Raw genomic sequence first — 17,003 nt, forward strand, 5'->3', positions numbered from 1 at the left:
TTAAACTAGGGTAAAAGTATAAGAATAATACTATTTATACATAATGGAGTCATGTAATGGTTTACATAGTGTAAAAAAAAAAACTGGATTTTTTTTTTTTAGAAGTTCTGATCAAATCATATCTTATCCCATCATAGATTGAATGAAATCACTCTGAAATTATCTTATATTATCTTCCAATCAATCACTATAAAGCATCGGAGGGAGAATGGACACTACCCCATATTATCTGTCCATATGGTCAATTTCAATCAATCCTTTACAAAGCACTTTAATATAACCAGCCGTCACATTAGGACTCTCCGAAATCATTTTTTGTCTGGTTCGAATCCTAAATGCCATATGTTCTTAGTATCCATCGAAATCTAGTCATTGGACACGTCCCTTTGTCCTTTCCATTCTGCCCCGAATAATTTTTTACCCCTAGACCGGTTGATCTATAACTTGCAAACCAAATTACACCTCCATACACAGACAGTTTCAATGGAGTTGATAACAAATTCAGATGATCCAGTTCTTTCTAAGCTACAACTAGCATGTTCCGATATCAAAACCCTGCTCCATAATTCGACCAGCCTCGAAAAATGCTTAGAGAAAATGGATGAAAATTTCGATGCCATACAAGAAAACGTAACAGTGGCATCAAGAAGAGTTGCACCTTTACAATCACTGTCCATTGGGGCTAAAGCTCTCGAAACTAGAATAAACCGAGCCATTTCTCCGGCTCTTGCACTTCTCGACAGCTTCAAACACTCCGAGTCCCTCCAGCGTAGGCTTCTTGACATAGCTTCGAAACTACTGAACGAGAAAACTTTGAAAGACAGGCTCAAAATGTTGATCAAGTATGTGGACTGCGTTGATGAATTGAACATCGCCTTGACTTCCATTAGCCAAGAGAGTGAGCCAGCAATTCAAAAACTGCAAGAAGTGGTTGAGTATTTGAGCAGGACTAAAGCCACTGATCAGTACAGAACGCACCGTTTGAGGGAGACTTTGATTACTCTGAAAGTGCTATACGAGACAGAGGTCGATTCAATGAGATTTGATGGGCTTCTTGATGAGGCCTTGTTGAATTTGCAAGATGAGTATGAGAATTTGTTACAGCAGTTAAGGCATCAGAATATGGGGGATGATATGAATGAAATGGTGCCGGAGAAGCTGGGTACTGAACTGGAGCTCAAAGTTGTTAGACGAATTTCAGGGACATTGGCTGCAAATGATTGTCTTGATATATGCATTGACATCTTTGTGAAGGTAAGAACAATACTAACTCGTATGAACAATATTGTGCCTAAAGTTTTGTCTATTTAATGCACATGAATTCAAATCCCTCGTACTTATCATCTATATTTTTCACAACCAGACTCGAATCTCAGTAAAGTAGGAGTTTGGGATCGGCTCACAACCAGCATAAAACCTAGTCAAATCTTGTGATATGAATATAATATGATTGAGAATTTGGTATGGTTGGTCATCCTGGTGTGGTTAAAATTAGTTGTCGACCTTAACTTAGATTAAGATCTAAATTTTAATTTCTACCGAACAGGATTTAAATAAATCAGTTAATATCGTGAGATTGATATGCATTTTTCAAAAAAATCAAGAATCACCCAATATGATACTCACTATTGATAGACAAATCAGTTCGGAAAGAACTATATGACAGTACTACTATCTGTTTGACGTTAATTGAATTATGGAGTAATTATGTGTTATTTTTGCATTACTATTGTTAGGATTTGGGGTCTATCTTAATAAGGTCAACCTTGTTAAGAGGAGTGGTCCTAGATCTATTTAAGTTGTCAATATTTCGGTATTTAACCGATGTTGAATTTATTCCTTTAACATGCCCCGTAAGATGATGGCTCTTTTTGAGCAGACCAATCTTGAAATTCGTATGCTCATTTTTTAGACTTAATCGAATTGAATAGATCGTTGGAGCTTACTGGGCTCTAATACCCTGTTAGGATTTGAGGTCCATCTTAATAAAGTCAATCTTGTTAAGAGGAGTGGTCCAAGATTTATTTAAGTTGGTCAATATTTCGGTATTTAACCGATGTGAGATTTATTCCTTTAACAACTATTGAGAGTCAACATGTGATTATTTATAGGGTTTTTTCTGGTAATTTTTATTTTTTTCCCAAAAGCTCCGATGGTACACTTTTCTCTGTAATATTTAACAGGTGAGATATAGAAGGGCAGCCAAAGCATTGATGAGATTAAGCCCGGATTACCTGAAAACTTGCACTCCAGAAGAAATTGATGAAATGGAATGGGTAAGTTTGGAGACTGCAATAGCTCTTTGGATCCAACACTTTGAACTTGCTGTAAAAGTAGTTTTTGTGACCGAGAAGGACTTGTGCAACCAAGTACTGGGAAACATAATGGAAGGAATGGTATGGCCCGAATGTTTCGTTAAGATTGCTGATAAAATCATGGCTGTCTTCTTCCGATTTGGAGAAGGAGTTGCAAGAAGTGACAAAGAACCCCAGAAGTTATTTAAGCTTTTAGACATGTTTGATTCATTAGAAAAGCTTAAACCTGAATTTTCCGAGATTTTTGAAGGTGAAGCAGGAGCTGATATTTGTTCTCGATTCAGAGAACTCAAGAAACTCCTTGTCCATTCATCGACTAAGGTCCTTTGGGAGTTTGGGCTTCAAATCGAAAGCAATCAAGATGGTTTGCCTCCACCTCATGACGGTTCAGTTCCTAAACTTGTTCGATATGCTATCAACTACCTCAAAAACCTTGCCGTGGATAGTTATAGTGCACCAATGGCACAGGTACTCAGGACTGATCAATTATGGAAAGCTGGCATACTTTTGACTCCCGAAACTGATGAAATTTTACTCAAAGATGCCATTTCCAATGTCATGGAAGCGATCCAAAGGAACATCGAAACCAAGAAATCACTTTACAAGGACAAAGTACTCCCTCACATCTTTGCAATGAACACGTATTGGTACATTTACATGAGAACACGAAACACAGAACTTGGGAAGCTATTGGGAGAGCAATACATGAAAAAAAGGTATAGACATGTTGCCGAAGAATCCGCTTACTTATACCAGAAGCAAGCTTGGGGGACTCTTGTGAGATTGCTTGACACAGAAGAAATTAAGAGAGCCAATAAAGATGGCATTGGAGTTCTAATAAGAGGGAAAATGGATGCTTTCATGGATGGATTTGATGAGATGTGTCAGAGGCACAGAAGCACTTACAGCATTATTTCTGATGCAGATTTGAGAGAACAAATGAAAGAAGCCACTGTTACGCTTGTGCTGCCTGCATATACTGAGTTTCTCAACAACTATTCTTCATTTTTGGAGTTTAAGTCTAATATGTCACCAGAATTACTCAACGATTTATTGAACCAGATTTTTGAGGGTGTTGATCAGGTAGCTGATGGCAAGTCGAATCTTCATCGATGGAGCTCGAGTGATCTTAAACATAGTAGGAGATCATTGATTGATCAAACTCATGAAAGCAAAGATATTCCATGATCCCAATCCTCCAGATTTGAAATTATGGATTGTACAAGTAAATACTCAATACACAAGTCTTTAAATCAGAACGATTCATGAAGTGTTAAGCATTGTATCACTTATCCTGTAAAACTCATAAATGAAGATGGTACTGTTGGCATTTCACCTTCATCAAATACATATTACAGTCCTGTAAAAGTTTACTAACAAATGGATCATTTCAGGTAGAACTTTACGAATTTATAAATTGGAACAGCTTAAACATACATCGAATGTTTGCCATGTTGGACTTGACAGGATCAGAGAGCATAAAAGGAAAATTTGTTCCTTCTCTTGAGGCTAAACTGGATGTAATTGTTTGAGAAATACTCTTTAAATGCAAGGGGAATTCATTTTTCGGTGCACAATTTACAAATAAGGAAGTGATAAGGTTTGAATTCAAGATCTTTACCTTGTCCAAAAGCTTAAGATGTTAGTAAAGAGAATACATCTCGGCAAATACAAAATAAAACAAAGAGAAAACTAAAGATCCAATATCAGATTACACAAAATCTGCCTGAAGAAACTGGCACGCCATTCTTCATCCAGGCTCAGTTGAAGCCCCCAATCTAGCAAACCAGTACCAATCCAAAACCTTGTAGCCAAAGCGAACCACCATTTGAGAAGAATCCTCGAATCAGAGAAAAACACTCCCAAGAAACTCAGGGTTTTACCCTGAAGGACCACTGGAACTTCTCCCTTATTTGTCAAATGAAACCATAGAAAAATATCACTCACACCTTAGAAAACCACATCACTAGTAAAAGAGAAAATTGGAGAAGAGATGAAGATGAAAAGAGAGAACATGCCAACACACACCCCAGAGTCAGTCCAAACTACCCTATACAAACAAATAATGCTATCTAGCACCAATGGTGCAACTCTCCAGTCTATGTGGCATTACTCTATAGAGACTAGTGAGGCATGTTTCTATTGAGTACACATGGCTCTCCCTGATTGGTATTCATTGCCAACACGCTAATTGAAAAAGCATGCTTTCATCAATTGTAGCAAAGGCGTCCAAATGAACACACTTTAAAATCTTCACCTTGGTTTACTGGTTACAGAGGCGGTTCAGTATCTTGTGCTTTGAATTTGAGGTGCTTCAAGCATCATTGCGCATGTGTGTACATGCAGGAAAAAAATTAACCACTGTAAGGGTGCTTTGATCATTTTTGGATTAGCCTCTATCCCTCTTGGATTAACCATATAGCCTAAGAACTTTTTTGATCCTACTCCAATTGCAACTTTAAATGGCTTCAGCTTCATCCAGTATTTTCTTAGAATTTCTCTTGGTTCTTGACATGATCTTTAGCTATTGTCTGACCAACAGGCTATCCACATACACTTTCAAAGACTTTCCAATCAATTTAGAAAACATCCAGCTTTCCAACCTTTTGGTATGTAGCCTCAGCATTCTTTAGCTTGAAAGACATCACCTTTCAGCTATAAATAGCCTCTATTCATGATAAAAGGTATGGTCCTCAATGGGCCTGACCTTGGGGATTTAATTGTATATTGAGTATGCATCTATGAAGCTAGGTTCATGATTAGCGGTAGCATCCACTAATTGATTGATCCGAGAAAGATGGAAACTATCTTTAGGACCCACCTTTTTCAGATCAACTTATCCACTCCTTCTCTATCTTGTGCATTAGGAAGGGGGCAAACTACTTTAGGTTAGTGGGCCTCCTTGCAAAGCCATTGGTAATGACCTTGTCCACTTCTTCTTCTAGGGTTGCAGTCCTTTTCGGTTCAATCGTCTCTTCTTTTTATGGTGAAGCTTGCCCTTGGGGTCTACCCTTAGCGTGTGGCAAGAAATATTGGGATCAACGTCCCCTACATCTTCATGCTTCCATATGTCAAGGTTCTTCCTCAAGAATCAATTTAGCTTTTCCTTGACTACAGGGAGAGCTTGCTTCTTTGGGGTCAATCGGGAAGCTCTCCAACTCTTTAACAATGGTGGTGATAGGATACCACTTGAAAGAACAAATTCAAATATTGAATAAGTGACTTTTGGATTGAAAAAGGACGATTACAGAAATTAAAAGAACAATTCTAAGCGTTCGAGAGGCTTAGATCTCTCCCCCTAACTCATCAACTAATTCTTTGCATGAAATCTCCCCAATCCATCCCCTATTACATTTATAGGCAACTTATCACACCATTATTCCCCAAAATACCCTGCCCCTAACCGAATCTATTCTAACTGAATAAGTTTCTCAATTCTTCTAGGTCCTTCCATGTTGATAGGAGTCTATCATTACTCGCCTCTTGAAATCCACCTTGTCCTCAAAGTGGAAGCCACTTCAAAATCCGAAACCAATTTTGGAGTAAGCTTGTTGTAGCTATTAACCCTTCTAGTCAATCCACCCCATACAATTAAAATGTTATCCATAAAAATTCCATAACCTATAGAAGGAATTCCTAAGGGTTTAGTCAGGTTTGAAATGTATGCATTAATCTCATTCTTAGTTGGGTTGTAATTTACTTGGACTTGATTTGTGAATTCATTTCTCTCTTTTCCCCATTGGCCCAACTCCAAACTAAGGCCCAATCTCTTAAGTTTTAACATCACGCCCTCAGCCTCTATTATGCAATTCAATCCATTAAGAAAATTACCTTCCTTACATTGATATCACATCACAACTTCTCCATCCAAATAGATTGCAACTGCCTCCCTCTCCTTCCGATCCAAGAACTCATTAGTTTTAGGATCCTCTCCGTTGAAACTTGGCACTTCCAGCTTATTGATTTGATTAGCAAATTTCCACAGTTCTTCATGGTGCTTTCCGTTCTTGGTATCAATTCCGATGACATCATATTTTGTTGGAATTTCAAAGGTAAGGGTGAGTTCAGGGGTAGCCAAGGCTAACTCATTGAGCCATTTGATAACCGAGCGATTCTATTGTAGTACTTGTGCAATGAAGTTGGAAGCCTCAGTCACTATTTCTTCAATTTCTACTCCAAAAAACCCTAATTCCAGTAACACTCCCTATCCTCTTTTTGTGAATGCCTTTACCATAGATTTCACAAACATTTGCATTTCATTGAACCTCTTAATTGGATGACCTTTTTCCATTGGTGTGCGTGGACGTATGGTGACTTCAGTGGTGTTTGGGATAACCATGGTTGTTGAGTTGGGAATGTAAGTTGTATGATAAGGGAAAGCATGAGAGTTTGAAATTTAAATTTGGGCCTAAATGATTGGGAATAATGGGGCCATAAACATTACTTTTATATCTATATGGGCCTGAAATAGCTTGGGCTTTTTTTAAAGATTCACTACTGTCATTAACCCATTGGGCTAGCTCCATATTTTGGTCCATATCTTGGGGTTTTAGCCTCTTCCGTTCCTTGACGGATTCAGAAAACACTGAGAAAGGGGCTGCCAAAACATTGAAATTCCACCTGTGATCTGTAGCTGTTCCTTCCTGCATCAGCTCCGAGGTTTTTTCCAGACTAATTCCTACCTGTGATGGCGGAAGGAAATCCAGTAACGAGTTTTCCCAATCCTTCAACTCCAGAATCTCCAGTTGGTGACCTCGATTTTCCAGTCGTGCTATCCCTTCCCTGTGCAGACATTCCTCTGGACTCCTCCCAGCCTCTAGGCCTTTGAGTGAGGTGTCAGATTGCAAAGTTGGCTCAGGTGAAGTAGATGAAACTCCTTTCTCCTCTCTCTGTCTCTCTCTCCTGCATGTCCCATTTCTTCATCATCAAATTGACCTCTCCATCATTATTGCCAAACTTCTCTGGAGCTCAAATTCATGGCTCCTATTCCCTCTCTTATTTTTGAATTCATTTTCTCAAGCATCACTTCCAAATTACTAACCCGATCGTCTAATTCATTTTCTTCATCAGAAGTAATGTCCCAAATGTCATCTCCAGGAAGATAGTGCTCTGATACTATTTGATAGGATACCACTTGAAAGAACAAATTCAAATATTGAATAAGTGACTTTTTGATTGAAAAAGGACGATTACAGAAATTAAAAGAACAATTCTAAGCATTCAAGAGGCTTAAATCTCTCCCCCTAACTCATCAACTAATTCTCTGAATGAAATCTCCCCAATCCCTCCCCTATTACATTTATAGGTAACTTATCACATCATTATTCCCCAAAATACTCTGCCCTTATCTGAATATATTCTAACTGAATAAGCTTCTCAATTCTTCTAGGTCCTTCCACGCTGATAGGAGTCTATCAGGTGGCTTATGAGTCTAACTCAGTAGCTCGAGGTCCAACTTCTCTTTGGCTATTTTCAACATTTGGAACATCCTTGGCCTCTACCGTGGCAGCGTTAACCATCATCACCATGTAGACCTCTATTCCCTAAGAAGCAGCCTTCCTTAGAGCATTCATGTAGCATTGGCTAGACTCTTGGTCACCATGAAGTTGAAGATACCTCCCTCAGTGAGGAATTTCATGGAAAAATGGTGAATTGATATCATGGCCATAAGTTCCTTGAGGGCTGGCCTCCCAATGATGCCTTGGTAGGCTAACTGGCTATCGAAGATAATGGATTGTACTTGTCTCTTTGTTTTATTTCCCTATGGTGATTCTCATAATGATCTTTCTCGTTGGACTATGCTATCAACAGTGAATACAAATAACAGGTTCGGGATTCGTGTGAGCAGTGGTCATTTAGAGGGTCTCCCTGATATTCGGTTTCTGTAATGAGGTTTTGTTCATCAGAGTATCTTTGGCCAATTGCCCAAGGCTTAGCCAACTTTCATATATGCTTCTCTTCCGATCCTAATGAGGCCCTATAGACTTGGAGTGCCTAGCCTCGGCCTCGGCCTCAGCTTAGGCCTCATGCCTGTTAGCATCTTGAGATGACGATTGCAAAGAACAAAAACAATTAAGGAAAGAAAGTAGGAAGAGAGAAATAGGAGGAAGATTGTAATTTTGTTCAATATTTAAGTGTGTTTTATTATAATTAAGGAAACTATTTATATAGGTTTTAAATTTCGACAAATGAGGAAAATTAGGATTTCCCTTCGAAAAGAAGATAAAATCAATTGTCTTACCAAAATCAATAAAACGCAATAACAAAAAAAATACTATTCTAACTTATTTGATTTTGTTTCCATTTTGCATCACCTTGCACCTCACCTAAGTATTTGTCCCACTCCACCTAGTGTGCGCCAGCTTTATTAGTCATAGAACCCTTGGCTTCTGGCTTCGGCATTGGCCTTGTGCTAGTGGCCTTTTGCACTCAATGTTTCAAGTGTTAGAATGGTTTTTGGCCTTACCCACTTTATGTGGGTGTTAGGCAATTTGTTGTCAAACGACCTCCCCCGGGCTATGATGTAACCTCGATTTTATTATCAATCGGCTTTGACCATATGATTGATTAGTACATTGGCACAATTATCGAGACAACACAATCCACATTCGTATGGACCGTTCGAAGCAATCTATTGTTAATAGTGTTGCTCACGGTTCGCCCCATTTCCTTGGAAGACTATATTATTAATTTGAAGCCCATTAATATTGAGTCGAGCCTTGTTTGGTCCACAAATTAACCCTAACCTAACTTACCTATTTTGGATATTTACTTGGTTTATATTCCCGTCTCTCTCTCGGCCTCCATAGCATTATGCCCAATTTCTCTTTGTGAGTCTTATCTCTCGATTTCTTTATCACTTCACTGTGACCTTTGTGGTTAATCCTTAGTGGGCAAATTATTGGACTCCATCTTCCCAACCTATAGCAACCGGAAGTGGGGCGGCCTTGGTGGTGGTTTTGGAGTTGTCTCAACCTTGGTAGTGTCGATGAAATAGGTGAAACTGAGCCCGATTTGAACTTGGTGTTTGCTGGAAATTATCACTACAACTGGCATCAGAGCCGGAGTCACCTTTTCCAGCCAGAAAACCACCAAAAATGATGACGGTATGCGTGTTTTTATAGGGAACCGAACCTGCAATCTCATTTTCTTGCCAAACCAGTAACTTTTCGACGAAACTGATCCCATACCCGGAACCAGCAGGCTGAGGCGCCCCTTCCAGTGTGGCGCGCGGCGGCGACGACGACCTTCGGCGGTGGCAATTTCGGGCGAACTTCCTTCGAGCAATTTGCTCATTTCAATCCCCTGAACGCACTGACAATGTTTATTTTCTATTTCAGGTTACACAGAAAAAGTTAGACAATTTTGCCCCTGGTGGATCGACGGTTGAAACTGCATATATCTACTGAATTACTTTAGGCCAAGATTGTAGCCCTAAAGCAGTAGATTCGTATCTTTCTCCATTATACGGACTCAGACACGTCCGCTCTGGTAAATTGGCTTTACCCGTTAATTTTTCAGCATTAGCACGTCACCGTGTGGGGTGACAATAGGTTGGGGGTTATCATTACTTGGCAACCATTGCTTGTGCTAGAATTAGGGTTACATGCTCTTGATTGATTTTTTGATTGAGTATTTGTTTTGAGTTAAAATCAGTTTTGTAATTCTTAGTGATGTAATTACTGTGGGACTAGTTATCTGCTAGACGTATTTTTTGCTGCATTGTTATTTTCGCCGCTTACTTATTCCGTTAGAAATACCGTGACCTTACTCGTTCGAAAATTCCCTTGATCTAAGACCGCGAGTCTTATGAAATCCTGAGAATCTAGAACGGTGTATACTGTCTGTGACCCTAGGACTACTTTGTGTGGTTTGATTGTGGTTTGTGCATTTTTGACTATTGTGTAAAGATGACAACTCACAGTTTTGATTTGAGAATTTTTAATGAAAAGGGTGACTTTGTTATTTGGCAATAAAAAATGAAGGGTATTTTAGTCCAACAAAATGTTTCAAAAGCCATTGAAGGGAATTTTTCAACTGATTTTTCACAAGAACAAAGAGAAGAAGCCGATGAGCTTGCTTATACCTCAATTATTTTACACTTTTCTGACGCCGTTTTAAGAAAGGTGGGTAAACTAAAAACCACTAAAAAACTTTGGAAAAAATTAGAAGACTTGTATTTACTTAAGTCTACACCGAATAAACTTTACCTGCTTGAACAATTTTTCAGTTTCAAAATGGATCCTTCAAAGGATCTTGATGACAATCTAGACGTGTTTAACAAATTAGTACAAGATATAGTTAATTGTGATGAGACTGTGTCTGAAACTTATAAGGCCATAATTTTGCTCAATGCAATTCCTGATTCCTATAAAGAAGTTAAGAACGCCATTAAGTATGGTAGAGACACATTAACACCTGAAATTGTCATAGATTCCCTTAGAAGTAAAGAAATGGAAATTGGGGCTAAAAAACATGATAAGAGGAACAGTGAGGTACATATGATGCGGGGTAGAACTCAATTTAGGTAAAATAGTCATGAGGGATATCAAACTAGTGGCGAGTCAAGTGGTAATAGATCGAAAAAGAAGAGCAAAGGTAGGTCTAGATGAAAATCTAGGACTAAAGCGAGAAAATGCTATGGTTGTGGAAATACAGGGCATTTTATAAAAGATTGTCATAAGGAGAAGGGTAAGCTAAAGGTTAAGGAGAGAGATGAGGTAAACGTGTTAGCATCTACTTCCGATATAAATGGTGGTGAGGTCTATATGATTACAAGTCCAGTTGCATACACCGCTGAATTAAATCTAACTACTAATTCCCCCATGCATGAGTTGATACTTGACTCTGGTACATCTTTTCATGTGACGTCTGAAAAGAAATAATTTTATAAGTTGTATGAATCTAATGTTGGGCATGTTGTACTGTGTGATAATTTTGCCTATACTATTGCTGGAATTGGTGACGTAAACGTAAAATTTGACACAGGTTTTGTGTATACGTTAAAGGACGTTAGATATATTTTTGAGTTGTCTAGGAATCTGATTTCAGTAGGGAGACTTGAGAAGAATGACTTTACTGGTAACATTGGAAATGGTATGATGAAAATGATCAAAGGTGCTTTAATTTCCATTAAGGGAATTAAGAAAAACGATATATACATTACTATTGGGGAAGTGATTAGAGGTGTGAATTCCTCTATCTCCTCTGCCAAGATTGATCACACACACACATGGCATAATAGACTTGCTTACGTAGGGGTCAAGGGACTTAAGCTGCTTAATAAAAAAGGTGCTTTCGGTAATGATTGTGTGTCAGATTTGTCATCATTGTGTGCTTGGTAAGCATCATAAAACTTCTTTCTCCACGAGTGTTAATAGAACTAAAGGCATGCTCGAATATGTGTACTCTGATCTATGGGGTCCTGTTAGTAATTCCACATCGGATGGAAATAGGTATTTCCTGTCTATTATCGATGATTACACAAGGAAAGTGTGGTTCTATCTTTTGAAGGATAAATCTGAGACCTTTAATAGTTTTAACAATTGGAAGAGACAAGTGGAAAACTAAACTGGCAAGAAAATCAAATTTTTAAGGATAGATAATGACCTAGAATTTTGTAATAAAAAAATTTAATAGTATGTGTAAAGAAAGCGGATAACTAGACATAAGACCGTTCTTTACACCCCTCAGCAAAATGGGGTAGTAGAAAGGATGAATATGACCATATTTGATAAAGTACGTTGCATGATGATTAGTTCTGGTATTCCTAAGTCATTTTGGGGTGAGGCTGTTATGACCGTTTGTTATTTGATTAATCTGACTCCTTTTGCTGCATTGAATGGTGACACTCCGTATGAGAGATGGTCGGGTAAACTAAGTGATTACTCAATACTTAGAACTTTTGGCTGTACAGCTTTTTCTCATCAAAGTGAGGGTAAACTAAAACCTAGAGCTAGGAAGTGTGTCTATCTAGGATACTCCGAGGGTGTTAAGGGTTATAGGTTATGGGATAGAAGCCAAAAAAGGGTTAAAATCATCATAAGTAGAGATGTCACGTTTAACGAAAATAAGATGCATTTGATTAAAGGGGAAACTGAACCTGAGAGTGAAGCTGAATCAGGTGACGAGAGAGACCAGCTTAAGGTGGAGTTAGGAAAACTCAGTCCACCTGCCCCTACTGCTTCAAATGAGGTGGAGACTCAAACTCAGGAATTCGAGGTGGAAAATAGTAACGAAATAGTGACAGAAGAGCACTATGAGGAAAAAATTCCTTTAACTAACTATAACTTAGTTAGGGATAGAGAGAAGAGACAGATGAGAGAACCTATAAGGTTCGGTTTTGAATCTGAATTAGCTTTCGCCTAGGCTAGTTATGAAGAACTAGCTGATAAAGAGTCAAAGACCTTTGAAGAGGCAATAGGCAGTGATCAATCAAATGAATGACTTAAGGCAATGAAAGAAGAGATGAGTTCTCTAGAAAAGAATCATACTTGGGAGCTAGTACCTAGGCCTAAGAACAAATTAATTGTTGATTGCAAATGGGTTTTTAAGGTTAAGTAAGGAACTAGCAGCTCGGAACCCCTAAGGTTTAAAGTTAGGTTAGTGGCTAAAGGCTATACACAGAAGGAGGGCGTTGATTATAATGAAATTTTCTCACCAGTTGTTAAGTACACCACTATTAGGATCATGCTCGCATTGGTTGCACATTTTGACTGGGAACTTGAATAACATGACGTAAAAACTGCTTTCTTACATGGTGAGCTTGATGAACAAATTTTCATGAATCAACCAAAAGATTTTAAGGATAAGTCAAAACCTGCTTATGTGTGTGTGTGTGTGTGTGTGTGTGTGTGTGTGTGTGTTGTAGTAATGGAGAGGAGAGTTGAGAAAAGAGAGGCAATCGAGAGAGAGGGAAGCCATTTGAGGTTGTGAGTGAGATTTAACCATTGTGATATCTTCTTCTTCCTCTCCATATCTTTGTGGATTGCTAACACCACCACCCTTCTCCTTTGTGGGGTTCGAGAGAGTTGGGCAGTCCAAAGTGTAAGGCGAAAGTCTCGGGTCGAGCCAAGGTAAACCGGTGTTCGTTTGATTGTTTTCTGAGCCCGAAATCAAAATTTATCGAGGGATTTCTGCTACAGTGGGTCGACCTCTTAACAAGGCTTGGCCTCTACGTAAAAAGGCTAGCTTCATCATCCTTGTTTCGTTCACGTGGATCTTATGAGACATTTGCTCCTACACCGGTCCTATGTGGCATCAAATAGGTCTCCATGTATTATGAAAGCATAACAATAGTCTCTGAAGTCCAAGACGTCATTTATGCTAAGCTTTAGGACTCGTTGTATATTAAACGTTGGGAGTCCTCATGATTTGCACTTCATCCTTGTATTATATACTAGGAATTTCCATGCCTTGATATGCTTTGGAAGTCTTCATGCCTTGATGCCTGGACTTCGTGCAATCAAATAAGACTCCATGTAAGATGAAGGCGTAACAATTGAAATTTACAGTTCCGAAAACTCAAAGATGACGATAAAAACATTTAGCATCAGCAATAAAAAAAGAGTGATATCACTAGTAATATCAACACAAGTAACTTCAAATTTAATCAACATTTATGTCTCAGCAATTTATGACATGAACCAAGAATATCAACAAAAGCCAGCCTGCACACTCAGCAATTCGAAACACAGAATTCAACTCTTTTTATGCATAAACACATTCATGATTCCAAGAAATCTAGTTTAACTCCAGAAAGTAGTACACCGATACAGAGGTTAAAATAAAAACATGACCACAAAGCGTAACCATTAGATATCATATCCTCATCGGTTTATGTTTCCGCAGCCACAACACCAGTTCCTACCGAATTCTTCTCATGATCGCCCTCTAGCTGACTTAAGTTGCCTTTCTCCTTGATGAGTTGAATATGATGGTGTTTGCAGTAAAGGCGCCCCTCGTGTGCAATGTAGTTTGATGGACTGATGACGCATCCTCCATGTGTGCATTTGAAACAGCTCTTGTGGTATGCAGTTCCATTTACCGAGACCTGTACATATTTTCTAGGTATCACTCATAATTTCCCCTTTCCTTACACACCAAACATAATGTGAAATAAATCTTACGCCTTATCTATATGTGAGTTTGAGGATTTAAACCACAGATTGGGTGGATTCAAATGAGCCAAATGATTACCTTTTCAGTTGGATAGACAGTATTCTTGCAACCAACGCATTTTTCTCTCGTTCCACCAAACATACTTGAAACTTTGTTTGTCAGAGGTTTCTGTTTCAAACATCAAGATTTGAAGATTGATTATGGATCCATGTACCGAATATTGGCAAGCCTCTTAGAATGCAAATACAAAATAGCTGAACATAGACAATTTTGGATTTTTTGATTGTTATATACATTTAGTGTGTCAATGAGGTCTCTTACCTCGTTGTCAACTGGTTTCTCTGGTTTTGCAATTTTAGGAGTTCCTGAAAACGTTAAGGAGAATGAAGTAAGAGGATTGTTAGTATGCAATATTAGACATGATTATATGAACAAGATTTTAACTTCTTTTTCTTGTTTAATACTCCACAATACTGTCCAATACAACTTACCAATCATACAACAAATGTTGCGAGCAAAACTCGTCTACCTTCATTATTTATCATTATTTACCTTCAAAGCTTTTGTCAAGGCTGCCAGTTCTTTTGAAGAGTTGATCAAAGTGTGGCCTGCAGTATAGAACTCCCTCAAAGGAATTGTAGTTTCCAAGCTGCAATTAAACCATAGAAGTATATAGATCCGCTGGATGAGACAATTTTGATATATTCTCAAGTTACAATGATGAAACTGACATTATCATATTATGAATGTCAGGTTCATAGAATACATGAAACCAATCTACAAAAGAAATAGCAAAAGAAAGAAGAAAGATATCAAGCTGGAAAAATTGGTCTTATATAAAATATATATTGATGCAATCCAGAATGCAAAGTTATCTGAAAAGTTGGTCCAAATAAATAAAAAAAATCTTTCTATGTTGAACTACCACCTTGTCTAAAAGCTTAAACAAACACAAAGTGCACATTGAGTTCAGCACGTGCCGCATACACTAGCTTACATTTTTTTTTTTTATCAATATGTGGACAATTTTCATGAACGAGATGGTGACATAGAGAAGGCAACGGTGCGGGTTTGGGACGGGGCACCTCCACCCCGCCCCGTCTCGTTCAAATCCCGCACCGCGCCTCGCCCCCGCCTGCAACTTTTTACCCCCGTTTGTTGTTCCGTTTATTTTTTTTATTTATATTTTCGAAGTTTCGAGTTATGTTATTATTAGACAATAAAATACAAATTCAAAATGGATTTTTAACGGGTGAATTGTCTAGAAATAGAATTATTTTTTATTTTTTTCCCCCTTCACGGGGCCGGTTCAGGAAGGGGCAAGGATCCCCCGCACCCTCCGTACCCTCCCCCGCCAACCCATTCTGGCACGGGGCGGGTTTTTTTGGCATCGCTATGGTGACAAGACTTGGAATTCTGATCATTTTCAACTTCAATATCACGATAAATTACTTCAGCTTAAGCTATTTATTCACTCAAATTTAATATTTAGAGCCTGTTTGTCTCCCATTAATGGAGAAATTAATGAGTTTTGAATATTATTTAATTTTTATTTTTTTTGGAGAATGTGTGGTTAAAATTTAAAGAAACTTTATTGATTTGTGTTTTTAACATTTTATTGTGTGAATGTGTGGTAGAAAATGTTAATGTTTGAAATAATTTAATTTGTTAAATTATGACAAAAAGGGGCTTAATAATCAGACTCTAAAATTAAAATATATTCAATCAAGAATCTATAACTGAAGGTCAAACTCAGAATCAAAGATCCATTCTAAAAGAGTAAGATTATGACAAAATTTCAGAACCTCAGAATCGAGTAATGAATTTTTGCAGGCAAATATAACTAAGAATTTCAGTTCAAACTTCAAACTAACCTTGAGGGTTCCCCTGCAGTGATGACATCTAAAACAAGCTTTGTGGTAGACTCTATTATCTGCAGTTAACTTGTCAACCAAATACACAGTCTTCTCACATGCCATGCATTTCTGGGTTGTTCCTGCAAATGCCATGGTAACCAAAAAAAAAAACTCTTGGTCTTCTCTACCTCTCTTTCTCTCTCGTGTTGTGAACAGATGGGATTTGGGGGAAGAGAGAGAAAGAAATGTGCAAGATAAAGCGCTTTGGAGAGACAAATTTGTGGGTTGTAAATAGATATTTGTCAATCATTTTTCTCTTGTATCAAGCACCTACCTTTACTAGATTTCCACCCTTTAATATTCTTTTTCATTTCAATTTTTTCTGATAGTTTCTCTTTATGTAAAATCAGTTCTACCTAATTTATCCATCTAATAGTTTAAATAACATATCGTACTTATTTTTATGCTATCTACATCAAATTCGTTTATGTTTTCTAATGAAATATACAATTATATATAGTTAAGATCAAATAAAAATAAATAAATTTACGCCCTATCTGTTAATTAAGCGTTGAAATGATTTTGAACATTGTTATATAATTTTTTTACTACTTGCTTGTTGTCTAATAAAAATGGATTAATTTTTGCGGAAAAAGTAGTTGCATATGAGGTCATAATTGTTACTTCCTAACTCACTTTTCACCTAGGGAAA

At 37.9% G+C, this 17,003-nt stretch overlaps 2 protein-coding genes across 3 annotated transcripts; one reads left to right on the top strand and one right to left on the bottom strand.

The window, feature by feature from the left end:
* The first annotated feature begins 412 nt into the window (after window positions 1-412).
* LOC111390085 (exocyst complex component EXO70A1-like) lies at window positions 413-3,626 on the top strand. The gene is made up of 2 exons (XM_023015073.1): window positions 413-1,254; window positions 2,184-3,626. The coding sequence occupies exons 1-2, from the start codon at window positions 484-486 to the stop codon at window positions 3,501-3,503; spliced, it is 2,091 nt and encodes a 696-aa protein (XP_022870841.1). The 5' UTR covers window positions 413-483; the 3' UTR covers window positions 3,504-3,626.
* A 10,270-nt stretch (window positions 3,627-13,896) lies between these two features.
* Window positions 13,897-16,674, bottom strand: LOC111390115 (LIM domain-containing protein WLIM1-like). 2 transcript variants are annotated; one of them, XM_023015113.1, is made up of 5 exons: window positions 16,310-16,674; window positions 14,988-15,084; window positions 14,757-14,800; window positions 14,514-14,609; window positions 13,897-14,367 (listed from the first exon to the last, which is right to left on the bottom strand). In XM_023015113.1, exons 1-5 carry the CDS (start codon window positions 16,442-16,444, stop codon window positions 14,152-14,154), a joined length of 588 nt encoding a protein of 195 aa, XP_022870881.1. In that variant the 5' UTR covers window positions 16,445-16,674; the 3' UTR covers window positions 13,897-14,151. The 2 variants fall into 2 exon arrangements, with proteins under 2 accessions (XP_022870881.1, XP_022870882.1); XM_023015114.1 differs by having other exon boundaries at window positions 14,514-14,603; window positions 16,310-16,656.
* Window positions 16,675-17,003: the final 329 nt, after the last annotated feature.

The sequence above is a fragment of the Olea europaea genome, unplaced genomic scaffold (genome assembly GCF_002742605.1).
Source record: "Olea europaea var. sylvestris unplaced genomic scaffold, O_europaea_v1 scaffold65, whole genome shotgun sequence".
NCBI lineage: Eukaryota > Viridiplantae > Streptophyta > Magnoliopsida > Lamiales > Oleaceae > Olea > Olea europaea.

What these genes read in the sequence shown, in the direction of transcription:
- LOC111390115 (XM_023015113.1), bottom strand. Translation starts at nt 16,444, where the DNA reads ATGGCATTTGCAGGAACAACCCAGAAATGCATGGCATGTGAGAAGACT. An exon ending in AGAAACCAGTTGACAACGAG is followed by an intron (nt 14,610 to 14,756) that starts GTAAGAGACCTC and finishes TCTTGATGTTTG; the next exon opens with AAACAGAAACCTCTGACAAA. An exon ending in CTGTCTATCCAACTGAAAAG is followed by an intron (nt 14,368 to 14,513) that starts GTAATCATTTGG and finishes AAATATGTACAG; the next exon opens with GTCTCGGTAAATGGAACTGC.
- LOC111390085 (XM_023015073.1), top strand. Translation starts at nt 484, where the DNA reads ATGGAGTTGATAACAAATTCAGATGATCCAGTTCTTTCTAAGCTACAA. An exon ending in GCATTGACATCTTTGTGAAG is followed by an intron (nt 1,255 to 2,183) that starts GTAAGAACAATA and finishes AATATTTAACAG; the next exon opens with GTGAGATATAGAAGGGCAGC.